Source organism: Salvelinus fontinalis, chromosome 13 (genome assembly GCF_029448725.1).
Source record: "Salvelinus fontinalis isolate EN_2023a chromosome 13, ASM2944872v1, whole genome shotgun sequence".
In the NCBI taxonomy this organism is placed as follows: domain Eukaryota; kingdom Metazoa; phylum Chordata; class Actinopteri; order Salmoniformes; family Salmonidae; genus Salvelinus; species Salvelinus fontinalis.
Window position 1 is genome coordinate 22561631 of NC_074677.1, and position 14273 is coordinate 22575903.

At 42.4% G+C, this 14273-nt stretch overlaps 1 protein-coding gene across 2 annotated transcripts in view; it reads left to right on the top strand.

The window, feature by feature from the left end:
* LOC129868260 (glycerophosphodiester phosphodiesterase domain-containing protein 5-like) overlaps positions 1-14273 on the top strand; it is a 60541-nt gene that overhangs the window by 25697 nt on the left and 20571 nt on the right. For both annotated transcript variants that reach the window (XM_055942077.1, XM_055942078.1), the window contains exon 2: positions 11582-11759. In XM_055942077.1, the coding sequence (XP_055798052.1) occupies positions 11640-11759 (120 nt within the window). In that variant the 5' untranslated portion in view covers positions 11582-11639. The remainder of the gene's footprint in view (positions 1-11581; positions 11760-14273) is intronic.

The following is a 14273-nucleotide window of genomic DNA, read 5'->3' on the forward strand; positions in this document are numbered from 1 at the left end:
TGTTTTGTAGTTGGGAATAATAATCTCCAGGTGTCCTGTTAATAATTTTTTTTTTATCAACATTTTCAGCCTCTTTGGAGGCTCTCTAAATTTGCCTTTTTTATTACTACACTATGGTTTAAAAGTTTGGGGTCACTTAGAAATGTTCTTGTTTTTGAAAGAAAAGCACATTGTTTTTGGTACATTTTTTAAATATCGATATTGTTAATGTTGTAAATGACTATTGTAGCTGGAAACAACAGATTTTTTAAATGGAATATCTACATAGGCATAGAGAGGCCCATTATCAGCAACCGTCACTCCTGTTTTCCAATGCCTGTTTTTCTAACGTTGTGTTAGCTAATCCAAGTGTATCATTTTAAAAGGCTAATTGATCATTAGAAAACCCTTTGCAATTATGTTAGCACAGCTGAAAACTGTTGTCCTGATTTAAAGAAGCAATAAAACAGACCTTCTTTAGACTTGTTGACTATCTGGAGCATCAGCATTTGTAGGTTCGATTACAGGCTCAAAATGGCCAGAAACTAAGCACTTTCTTCTGAAACTCGTCTCTATTCTTGTTCTGAGAAATGAAGGCTATTCCATGCGAGAAATTGCCAAGAAACTGAAGATCTCGTACAACGCTGTGTACTACTCCCTTCACAGAACAGCGCAAACTGGCTCTACCCAGAATAGAAAGAGGAGTGGGAGGCCCCGGTGCATAACTGAGCAAGAGGACATTAGAGTGCCTAGTTTGAGAAACCGACGGCTCACAAGTCCTCAACTGGCAGCTTAATTAAATAGTACCCGCAAACACCAGTCTCAATGTCAACAGTGAAGAGGCGACTCCAGGATGCTGGCCTTGAGGACCTTGAGAAATTCTCTGATCTGATTGAACTCTTTTGCCTGAATGCCAAGAGTCACATCTGGTGGAAACCTGGCTGTACTCTATATCATCTACTACATCTTGCCATCTGTATGTAATACATGCATCACTAGCCACTTTGAACTATGCCACTTTATGTTTATATACCTTACATTACTCATCTCATATGTATATACTGTACTCGATACCATCTACTGCATCTTGCCTATGCCGTTCTGTACCATCACTCATTCATATATCTTTATGTACATATTCTTTATCGCTTTACACTTGTGTGTATAAGGTAGTAGTTGTGGAATTGTTAGGTTAGATTACTCGTTGGTTATTACTGCATTGTCGGAACTAGAAGCACAAGCATTTTGCTACACTCGCATTAACATCTGCTAACCATGTGTATGTGACAAATAATAATAATTTTTTTTTTTTTAATTTTATTTTATTTGGCACGATACCTATGGTGAAGGATGGTGGTGACAGTATCAAGCTGTGGGGATGTTTTTCAGTGGCAGGGACGGGAGACTCGTCAGGATCGAGGAAAAGATGAACGGAGCAGAGTACAGAGATAACCTTGATGAAAAGCTACTTCAGAGCACTCAGGACATCCGACTGGGGTGAAGGTTCACCTTCCAATAGGACAACGACCCTAAGCACACAGCGAAACAGTTCATTCAGCCTAATTTACTGCCTTAAAAAAAAAAAACATAGCTGATATGGCTTGCTTAAACAAATGTGGTTTCTACTGAGAATGAGATGTACAAACTATGGCATAAGGTGACGACGAGCGCATAAGAGGCAATCCATAAATTAGATGAAAACATTAATGAGCGAGCTAGGACGGACGTAGTCAATAAAACTTTATTCATCACTTTTGAAATGCACAGCGACAATTCGGAACATGGACTGTTCTTACAGTATTCTCCCATGTACACAAAGTCAGAACCGTAGGATAAATAAAAGGGGCATATAAGCAGACAAAGAAAGCTCTTACAATAGTTGATTATGACATTTCTCTAAAACAGGCTGTAGGCTACATGTGCACCACCAAGTCAGAACAGTAGGCTAAGTTATGAGGGGGAAAGGGACCAAATTATTAGGGTGCGGTACATGGGCTACTAACAGCTTACTACACAACATACACTTAGTATTACTTGATTAGCTACAGTATACATATCTCCCTGGCATATTACATAATATATGCAGCAGCATACAATACATTTTTGGATTCACTTTGTTGTGCTGTGCTCACTTGAAGAGGAAGTTGGTGTGGCGGTCCCTCTTGTGGCCAAATTTTGTCATCAAACTTTGTCATCAAAGTCTGGCATTCTCTGGATTTATGGTGCTTTCAAGACAACTGGGAACTCTGAAAAAAACAAGGGTGAATCATGATACAGGTGATCTTCAGGTCGGAGTTCTAGAAAGAGGACAGAGTTCCCGACTTGGAATTCCGAGTTGGATGACCGATCAAAACTTATTTTCCAGCCGGAGCTAACTTTTTTCCAGGGTTCCCAGTTGTCTTGAACTCACTGAAGTCTGATATTTCCCAGGACCGAGTTTCCAGTTGTTTTAAACGCAGCAGAAGTCATGTGGGATTGAACCGTTTCTGGCCCATGGTGTACTGCGAGTGAATATTTATCCTTTTAAGCTTGGAAAGGAGACCCTTAAACCCAGACGTGGACCACACACCCTCTCCACTGAATAGCAGTCTAGTGATTTGTTTGCAAAGCTTGCAGTTAGCCACTGATTCCTTCCAAACCACTCCTTGTTGAATTTGCAGTTTGCAACTTGTGTCATGTTAATAGCCGATGAACACCGATATGTTTTATCTGTAATTTGGCCAGGAGATTGTCGACTTGATTCATGATAATGACTGCTTTCTAAGATTTTGAAAGTATGATGTTGACATGATCAGTCCAATCAAAGGTACGGTAGATATAATTTGATTTGAAGTCGTTTTGTCTGTGGCCAATAACCTTAAGCCTTCTTTGATGGGCACTTTTCTTTAACCCCTTTTTCTTCCCAATTGCAATCTTGTCTCATCACTGCAAGTCCACAATGGGCTCAGGAGAGGCGAAGGTCGAGTCATGCGTCCTACGAAACATGACCCGCCAAACCACACTTCTTAACCCAGAAGCCAACCCCACCAGTGTGTCTGAGGAAACACTGTTCAACTGACGACAGAAGTCAGCCTGCAGGTGCCCAGCCTGCCACAAGGAGTCACTAGAGCGCGATAAGCCAAGTGAAGCCCCCAAACCCACTGCTAACCCAGACAACACTGGGCCAATTTTGCGCTGCCCTATGGGACTACCAGTCACGACACAGCCTAGGAACAACCCCAGGTCTGTAGTGACGCCTCAAGCACTGTGATGCAATGCCTTAGACCACTGTGCCACACGGGAGGTCTGCATAGGCACTTCCAATGTAAATATATGGCAGCACCGAAAGGGCTTGAATTTTCCAGCTCTCCCTGTAGATTTTGCAGTGACGTAGTGTCTCCATGAGTGACAGAACACTGAGCCAATCACGGTGCAACTACAGAACATTACCAACCCTTACGCTCTGTATTTGTCCTCTGGCTGCCCCACCACCACAGAGCTAGCACTGAGCTAGGCTGAAACACCTGCATTTTGGAGCTGCCTTACTCAAGAAAGCAAAAAAGAGACCATGTTTGTATGCGGCTTTATTAACTCTATTATTATTATTTATTTATTTTTTTTTTAAACTGGTATGTGACATGTATTAATTCCAAAATAACATACAAAACAGCCAGAAAATAAATCAAATGGAAACAGTGGACCTGGTACAGTAGCTGTACTCAAACTTAGCTGAGCTGAGGAGACCAGACCATACAGCTACACTCTTTGAAAAAAAGGGTATTTTGGCTGTCCTCTGGGTTCCATGTAGAACCCTCTGTGGAAAGTTTTCTACATGTAACCCAAAAAGGTTCTACCTGGAACCAAAAAGGTTTCTCATTTTACATTCTAGTCATTTAGCAGACTATCTTTTTCAGAGCAACTTACATTATTCGTTTGTGCTGGTCCCCCATGGGAATGAAATCCACAACCCTGGCATTGCAAGTGCCATGCTCTACCATTTGAGCCACACGGGACCTATGAGGACAGCTGAAGAAGTCTTTTAGGTTCTAGATAGCACCTTTTTTCTAAGCGCGTGCACCTTCCAGCCTCACATCTTCAATCTCACTCTCTCTCTGTTTCTCCATTCTGAGAATCTGTCTGTTAGGAGATGAGGATCAGGGGAAAATGTACTGCTCTCTTTGTCTGGGAAGATTACCCAGGAAATGGGCTCTTGTCACTGTTCTATGTCCTCATGTGACAGCCATTCACTGAGGGAACACTGACGCTCACCCAGTCCGCTGGTGTGATTAAAAAGACCAATCAATATTTCCGTTCTTATCTCATTTAGGCTGGCATGGTAAATCAACAGAGTAGAGGAGATAGTGGAAATGTAGCTGTTGGCAATGATTGATAACGTTAGTTCTCATGAAGGATTGATTTTCAGCTTGAGGTCAAGAAAAACTAAGAGGATTTCGCTGATGTATAGAGCTGCGACGATAACCGGAAAAGTATCAACACCGACCATACCAGGCTCCTCAGGGGAGGAAGGGAAGGACCATCCTACTCAGTGAATTTCATAAAAATATTAAAACATTAAAAAGGTTTTAGATAAAACAATATATTCAGATGTCCCCAAATATAACTGCTTAAAACACAGTTTTGCAATGAAGGTCTACAGTAGCCTCAACAGCCATCTCTGGGGTAGCACCATGGTGTATCTAGAGGACAGCTATTTTCCATCCTCTTCTGGGTATATTGACTTCAACACAAAACCTAGGGTTAACTAACTAGCCACTGTTTGCTAAAAATCTATGGAAGTGAATAGGGCATGTGAGCACATTTTATTTATTTCTGAATCACTTTTAAGTACTATCAAACCAAATATGAAGTTGATTTGAACACATTTCAGCCAATTTTTTACTTCATTTTTTATTTTTTGTAACATCACGTGTCCCCATCACCTCCATAGATTTTTAGCTAGCAGTGGCTAAAGTTAGCTAATGTTTTCTAATGGCTGTTTAAAGACAACTGAACCATGGATTGCAGTTTCTCCTGGCCCATAGACTACTTTCAGGGTGAGGAAATATGTAAAATGGTGAACTACTCATTTAACATTTTAGTTTCGCTATAGCTTTTTTCTTATTGAATGATGTGACAACTCAACAATGTAGCTTCTCTACCTTTATTACTAATAAGTTGTGTGGACGATATCACTGATTGTTGGAAGTGTTCATACTGTAGTTTGTTGTTATGGTTCCCAGACAACCAGATGGTCACACACAAATTGTATCTGTGTTAGCCAGCCACATGCAATCTCCAGCTGTGAGACCTGTTTTATTTCACAGCCCAGAAGATATAATGGACCAAAAGTGCAATCATGTTCTGTTTTAGAAGTAATCAATACTTTTATTGAGTGTTGGAAAGAGTATCACGTGGTTTGGCGTAGCCTCTTGTGACAGCCTCAGCTAATTTGGTTCTGGATGCCGAGTTAATAATAATTGATGGGAAGGCTGAAACTTGAAATTGTTCACTCATTTACTATGGGACTAGGCTGTTTTACCCAGCTTTATATTCATCATGTGAGTATGTTTTACCTGCCATCTCTGCTATGTCAGGGGACCTCTCCAGTTTCTTGTTTGTTTGTTGCTCATAAATATTTGAGTGGTGTTTGTGTACTGTAACTACTAACTCCTGGAGGTGTGCTCTGGTTACAGTTTAATACTTCTGGTCTATGGCTTCTAGGCTAATTTGGCTGTGCGTCCAACTGCAGCTAGAAAGATAACTAAAGGTCACTGGTTCACAAAATCGACTCTGTAGACAATTGACCCTTTTTTGTTGTGTCTATGTAATATAAAGCCATGAGAAAGGTTCATACTACAGTAGTTGCATTGAGCCACTTTCAAAGGTATTGTTTACGGTAATATTGTATACTGCTGTTTAAATGATTGTCAAGATGAAAATGTTGAACCAAAGAGTAATACAACAAACGAAGGACATTCATTGACTCCAGAACAGAAGTGTTTGAAATTTGAGGAAATGTTTCCATCTTCTCCAGAGGGGTGTGAAAGAACTCTTTTCATTTTTAAAATTTATTTCACCTTTATTTAACCAGGTAGGCTAGTTGAGAACAAGTTCTCATTTGCAACTGCGACCTGGCCAAGATAAAGCAAAGCAGTTCGACACATCCAACACAGAATTATACATGGAATAAACACAAACATACAATCAATAATACAGTAGAAAAGTCTATATACAGCATGTGCAAATGAGGTAGGATAAGGGAGGTAAGGCAATAAATGGGCCATGGTGGCGAAGTAATTACAATATAGCAATTAAACACTGGAATGGTACAATGTGCAGAAGATGAATGTGCAAGTAGAGATACTGGGGTGCAAAGGAGGAAGATAAATACAGTATGGGGATGAGGGAGTTGGATGGGCTATTTACAGATGGGCTATGTACAGGTGCAGTGATGTGTGAGCTGCTCTGACATCTGGTGCTTAAAGCTAGTGGGGGAGATATGAGTTTCCATCTTCCGTGATTTTTACAGTTTGTTCCAGTCATTGGCAGCAGAGAACTGGAAGGAGAGGCGGCCAAAGGAAGAATTGGCTTTGGGGGTGACCAGTGAGATATACCTGCTGGAGCGTGTGCTACGGGTGGGTGCTGCTATGGTGACCAGTGAGCTGAGATAAGGCGGGGCTTTACCTAGCAGAGACTTGTAGATGACCTGAGCCAGTGGTTTTGGCGACGAGCATGAAGCGAGGGCCAGCCAACAAGAGTGTACAGGTCGCAGTGGTGGGTCGTATATGGGGCTTTGGTGACAAAACGGATGGCACTGTGATAGACGGCATCCAATTTGTTAAGTAGAGTGTTGGAGGCTATTTTGTAAATGGCATCACCGAAGTCAAGGATCGGTAGGATGGTCAGTTTTACGAGGGTATGTTTGGCAGCATGAGTGAAGGATGCTTTGTTGCGAAATAGAAAGCAGATTCTAGATTTCCTTTTGGATTGGAGATGTTTAATGTGAGTCTGGAAGGAGAGTTTACAGTCTAACCAGACACCTGGTATTTGTAGTTGTCCACATTCTAAGTCAGAACCGTCCAGAGTAGTGATGCTGGACGGACGGGCAGGTGCGGGCAATAGAATGCATTTAGAATAGAATGCATTTAGTTTTACTTGCATTTAAGAGCAGTTGGAGGCCACGGAAGGAGAGTTGTATGGCATTGAAGCTCGTCTGGAGGTTAGTTAACACAGTGTCCAAATATTGCCAGAAGTATACAGAATGGTGTAGTCTGCGTAGAGGTGGATCAGAGAATTATCAGCAGCAAGAGCGACATCATTGATGTACACAGAGAAAAGAGTCGGCGTGAGAATTGAACCATGTAGCACCCCCATAGAGACTGCCAGAGGTCCGGACAACAGGCCCTCAGATTTGACATAATAAGCTCTGTCTGAGAAGTAGTTGGTGAACCAGACGAGGCAGTCATTTGAGAAACCAAGGCTGTTGAGTCTGCCGATAAGAATGCGGTGATTGACAGAGTCGAAAGCCTTGGCCAGGTTGATGAATACAGCTGCACAGTATTGTCTCTCATCGATGGCGGTTATGATATCGTTTCGGACCTTGAGCGTGGCTGAGGTGCACCCATGACACGCTCGGAAACCAGATTGCATAGTGGAGAAGGTACGGTGAGATTCGAAATGGTCTGTGATCTGGCTTTTTGTTATCTTGGCTTTCAAAGACCTTAGAAAGGCAGGGTAGGATAGATATAGGTATGTAGCAGTTTGGGTCTGGAGTGTCTCCCCCTTTGAAGAGGGGTATGACCGCGACAGCTTTCCAAGAGGACATTTTTAAACACACCCAAGACAACCAATATTTTGGGAAGGATGAAGTGAGTGGGAGCTGGACGTGCTGGGCCTCTTTCTCGGGTATACTGTTATTGTAACAGGCTGTTGTGAAATGTGCTTGGTTGCCAAGTGAAGTCTTGGGCGATATACCGTATACCGGTGTATTTGAAATACAGACAGTATGATTTTCAATACCGTCCCACTAAAGGGGCCCACTAAAGCTCTAAGTTCCCCGTGTGTTATGCCACTCCTTATAACTAGATGTGCCAAATAAATTATCCGCAGTTCAGGGGTCCAGCTACGTATTTGGTTTTCTAACTTGCTAGCTAAGTGGCTAGATATTAATATTAATATTAAGCTTCTTGGTTATAGCAGACAATCAATCCCCTCCTGGATCAACATCCCTGCTGTCTAATATTTGTTTTGTGAGTGCAGCAAACTGTGAGTAGCCTTTCAAGATATTTGTATAACTTTATGAGCTGGGTTGTCTGTCCTTGCAATTTGTTTATGTTTGCTTGCGCTTCTTAGCATTTAGCTAGTGTCCGCTATGGGAATTTTCTAGTAATTTGTTAGCATTTGTTGGGACCCCAACCCCCAAAATTAGAGTAATAAATATATATACAGTGCATTCGGAAAGTTTTCAGACCCCTTCACTTTTTCCACATTTTGTTACGTTACAGCCTTATTCTAAAATGTATTAAATAAAACATTTTCCTAATGAATCTACACACAATACTCCATAATGACGAAGCAAAAATGTTTTTAGACATTTTTGCATTAGAAATACCTTATTTACATAAGTAGGCAGACCCTTTGCTATCAGACTCGAAATTGAGCTCAGGTGCATCCTGTTTGCATTGATTATCCTTGATGTTTCTACAACTTGGAGTCCAACTGTGGTAAATTCAATTAATTTGAACATGATTTGGAAAGGCACACACCTGTCTATATAAGGTCCCACAGTTGACAGTGCATGTCAGAGCAAAAACCAAGCCATGCGATCGAAGGAATTGTCCGTAGAGCTCCGAGACAGGATTGTGTTGAGGCACAGATCTGGGGAAGGGTACCAAAGCATTTCTGCAGCATTGAAGGTCCCCAAGAACACAGTGATTGAACTCTTTGGCCTGAATGCCAAGCATCACACCTGGAGGAAACCTGGCACCATCCCTAGAGTGAAGCATGGGGGTGGCAGCATCATGCTATGGGGATGTTTTTCAGAGGCAGGGACTGGGAGACTACAGGACAACGACCCTTAACAAACAGCCAAGACAACGTAGGAGTGGCTTTGGGACAAGTCTCTGAATGTCCTTGAGTGGCCCAGCCAGAGCATGGACTTCAACCCGATCAAAAATCTCTGGAGAGACTTGAAAATAGCTGTGCAGCGACGCTCCCCATCCAACCTGAAAAAGCTTGAGAGGATCTGCAGAGAAGAATGGGAGGAACTCCCCAAGTACAGGTGTTCCAAGCTTGTAGCTTCATATCCAAGAATACACGAGGCTGTAATCGCTGCCAAAGGTGCTTCAACAAAGTACTGAGTAGAGGGTCTGAATACTTATGTAAATGTGATATTTCCCTTTTTTATTTTTAATACATTTGCAAAAATATTTTAAAAAACATTTTTTGCTTCATCATTATGGGGTATTGTGTCTAGATTGAGGGAAAAAAATATTTAATCAATTTTAGAAGGCTGTAACGTAACAAAATGTGGAAAACGTGAAGGGTCTGAATACTTTCCGAATGCAGTGTGTATACACTGCTCAAAAAAATAAAGGGAACACTTAAACAACACAATGTAACTCCAAGTCAATCACACTTCTGTGAAATCAAACTGTACACTTAGGAAGCAACACTGATTGACAATACATTTTACATACTGTTGTGCAAATGGAATAGACAAAAGGTGGAAATTATAGGCAATTAGCAAGACACCACCAATAAAAGGTGTGGTTCTGCAGGTGGTGACCATAGACCACTCAGTTCCTATGCTTCCTGGCTGATGTTTTGGTCACTTTTGAATGCTGGCGGTGCTTTCACTCTAGTGGTAGCATGAGACGGAGTCTACAACCCACACAAGTGGCTCAGGTAGTGCAGCTCATCCAGGATGGCACATCAATGCGAGCTGTGGCAAGAAGGTTTGCTGTGTCTGTCAGCGTAGTGTCCAGAGCATGGAGGCGCTACCAGGAGACAGGCCAGTACATCAGGAAACGTGGAGGAGGCCGTAGGAGGGCAACAACCCAGCAGCAGGACCGCTACCTCCGCCTTTGTGCAAGGTGGAGCACTGCCAGAGCACTGCAAAATGACCTCCAGCAGGCCACAAATGTGCATGTGTCTGCTCAAACGGTCAGAAACAAACTCCATGAGGGTGGTATGAGGGCCCGACGTCCACAGGTGGGGGTTGTGCTTACAGCCCAACACCGTGCAGAACGTTTGACATTTGCCAGAGAACACCAAGATTGGCAAAATCGCCACTGGCGCCCTGTGCTCTTCACAGATGAAAGCAGGTTCACACTGAGCACATGAGCACATGTGACAGAGTCTGGAGACGCCGTGGAGAACGTTCTGCTGCCTGCAACATCCTCTAGCATGACCGGTTTGGCGGTGGGTCAGTCATGGTGTGGGATGGCATTTCTTTGTGGGGCCGCACAGCCCTCCATGTGCTCGCCAGAGGTAGCCTGACTGCCATTAGGTACCGAGATGAGATCCTCAGACCCCTTGTGAGACCATATGCTGGTGCGGTTGGCCCTGGGTTCCTCCTAATGCAAGACAATGCTAGACCTCATGTGGCTGGAGTGTGTCAGCAGTTCCTGCAAGAGGAAGGCATTGATGCTATGGACTGGCCAGCCCGTTCCCCAGACCTGAATCCAATTGAGCACATCTGGGACATCATGTCTCGCTCCATCCACCAACGCCACGTTGCACCACAGACTGTCCAGGAGTTGGCGGATGCTTTAGTCCAGGTCTGGGAGGAGATCCCTCAGGAGACCATCCTCATCAGGAGCATGCCCAGGCGTTGTAGGGAGGTCATACAGGCACGTGGAGGCCACACACACTACTGAGCCTCATTTTGACTTGTTTTAAGGACATTACATCAAAGTTGGATCAGCCTGTAGTGTGGTTTTCCACTTTAATTTTGAGTGTGACTCCAAATCCAGACCTCCATGGGTTGATAAATATGATTTCCATTGATAATTTTTGTGTGATTTTGTTGTCAGCACATACAACTAAGTGAAGAAATAAGTATTTAATAAGAATATTTCATTCATTCAGATCTAGGATGTGTTATTTTAGTGTTCCCTTAATTTTTTTGAGCAGTGTATATTCATACCGTTCCTGTACCATAATGGGTATATAGTATTACCGTCAATGCACACAAGGATATATATATATATATATATATATATATATAATACTTTATACCCGGTATGGTACAGGAACGGTTTGAAAGTCAGGATACCGCCCAACCCTATCAGAGAGAGCAACCAATCCACTGATCCACAACCTGACTACCCCTTACATGACGAAGTCACAGTATTCATGCAGGTTTTATAGGGTTCCTGTTGTTCCTCACAACGATCACCATGGAGTTCAGTTAATGAAAAGACAGGCACCATGTTGAGTAACTGTAAAATGTAATAAATGGTCTTCTACACAAACAGTCTGACAACAAATTCCTTTTGGCCCATCTTCCTTCAAGATATAATATTTTCAAATTTTCCTTCTACTTTCTCCTCTCAAAATTATTTCTCCAGTCTTGAATTATCTTCAATATGTTTCTGACTCCTGTCTTTTTTCCCTGCAGTGTTCCCTGTTCAGTGTGGGATGCTAGCGGACCGGTGGCGAGCCGAGGCTGAAGGAGCATGGTGAAGCACCAACCCTTGCAGCAGGTCTATGAGAAGCAGCTGTGTTTGTCCTTCCTCACTGGGATCTATGGCTGCCGCTGGAAACGCTACCAGCGTTCCCATGACAACAGCTCCAAGGTGAGAGTAAAGACGAATGCAAATGTCACAAGATGTTCTGTTGTGGACAAATTATGGGTGTATTGGTATGTTCTCTTCTCATACCAATCAATGGAATATTTGAGAGTTTGATTGTCCTGACCTTTAATTGCACATGCTGGCAACATGCTTGGACTTGTTACGGAAGACCACTCTTGTCCTCAATCAGTCAACTGACTTATTATTAAAGGGAGTGATGTACAGAGAGACCTGTCGTCTTGTCTCCTCTCATCGCCGTGTGGCACAGACTTGGGGAAAGCTAGGCCTCAGTATCAAATTCCAAAGGAACTGATGCCCTTTCACTCACCTAATCAAACTGAGACAAACTGATGCCCCTTTAAGGAGTAAAACATATATAACCCGTACTGAATGACTGTAAGACATAATATCTATTTACCCACATGGATTGAGGCCAAAACAGGGGATCTGTGCTAATGATGCATGGCTGGAAAGCTTTGGATCTCCTCATCGGACATTTACTGAGCAGCATGAGACCGCAAATCATCAATGATAATGATGAGTTACCGATATAGGGATTGATACACCTTCACAAGCACAGTTTGTGTGTGTGGGTGTGTCTGTGCGTGTGTGTGTGTCCCTGTACAGGATGTAGAACAAAAGTCGGCTAGCCTGTTTATTAGGCTGTCATTAGCACTACTGCAGCACCTGATTTAGCTCCAAGTACCAAAGTGGAATCACTGTTTAAACCAGAATGATCTTTCATGAACTGGTTACCGTCTGATATGTTTTTATGGATAGGCTACTTTGAGATTTTAGTGTAAGCAATGAAAAGATTGGCAAACGTCAGCAGCTGTGTTGAGCTAAATGATGAAACCAGCCTTGCTCTCAGTGGACAGTTTTAGAGAGCTTTGCTTAGCTTTTATTTTAGGCCACTGGCATGAAAGTAAGTATTTGGGCAGTGTAGGGCTAGGAGCAGTGAGGGGCTTTGGCAACAGTAGTAAAAATGTCACTACATAACAGAAGTCTGTTAATTGAAGAACTGCCTTGTTCAGACCACGAGTGACAGATGAATTTCCAACACTGATAGTGAGGCTTGTTTGTAAGCAAAACAAAGCCAGGAGACGTATCACCTGCAGGGAAAGAACAGTGAACTTGTTTTGTGGACTTAGATACAGTAACCTGACACGTGTGAGATGGAGCACAACGATATCAGTCAGCCTGCCCAGCAAGAGCCTGCCTGAATGACCCCTGCCTTTAGATATATGCTTCCTGGAGATAAATAACATATTATAAGCCTTATAATAAGACATTATAGTTCATAGGTGCTTATAACAAGTAATAAAGTGTTATACCTGTCAGCTTTCTGTAAAATGTTACCATGTACTGTATTTTCTTGTCTAGAAGGGTGTAGAGTGAGTAGTGTGCATTGCTATAGAGGTCAGTGTGTACTATAACACTCAACTCACTAAAGGGCAAGCAGAACATAGTTCTGCCCATCCTGCATTGAAACCTTATCACACCTCAGGAATAATTGAAATGTTTTCCATTTGTCTGATCTGTTCTGGAGGCCCAGAAATTTTTTCAAACCTCTTCATACACGAAAAAAGTGACAGACAGGCAGGCAAGCAAGTATTTACCAAAAGCAAAAGTCTGAGTTATCCAATGCATTCAACCTTTCAGGAAAGCTTTATTATAGCTACCGTCCTTGTTAAATTTATCCAATAGCATACTTTAAAAAATGTAATATTATTAAATGTAACTCAAATGATATTTTCTGTAAATAGTGGTCTGTAAAACTTTGCTCATTGTAAAGTATTAGGTTTATGGCATGCATTGGTAGCCATAAGCTTGTTGTAGAAGTCAATGGGGGTGTTTTAATATAACGTTTCTACCCAGATTCCCAGCTGTGTGTGCAGACTGGAGTATGAGCCGCTCCTGCTGTTCTTAACTTGTCATTGGACTACAAAAACCCAGTATGTTGTCCATAAATTAGGCCAGTTAGTAGGGAATGTGTGAGCGGGGCAGTAATGAGGTGCTGACCAAGAGGAAAAATACAAACACACAGCTGCACACCTGCTTTCCCTCTCTCCATTTACAAAGCACTCACTCACACGCGCACACGTGCACACTCATGCACATAGACATTCATATCATCCAAATACACATCATTGAGAATCACATGTACATCCCTACACATACTAAATGCAACTCTCTTACAATACCTATCTCTCTGACTCTTATTATTAGAGTTCATTCTGCTATTGACTTGACCATTGAGATTGTGCTACTGTGATTCCCAGGCCTGAGTTGATATACAAACACAGGAGGGTCATCGCTTTCTCTTCTGGTACTCAGTGGTATTACTTTGAGTGGTAGGTTGTTATTTCTCAGAAACAGGTTACCTCTGTCCTGCTCTTCAAGCCCATAGAGAACTTTGTAATTAACCACCTAGAAACGCTTTCGCTCAAGATTAGCAAACCATAAAGCAGCCCATGCTGAACAAGTTACATTTCCAGCTGGAGTTGGATTCATAGC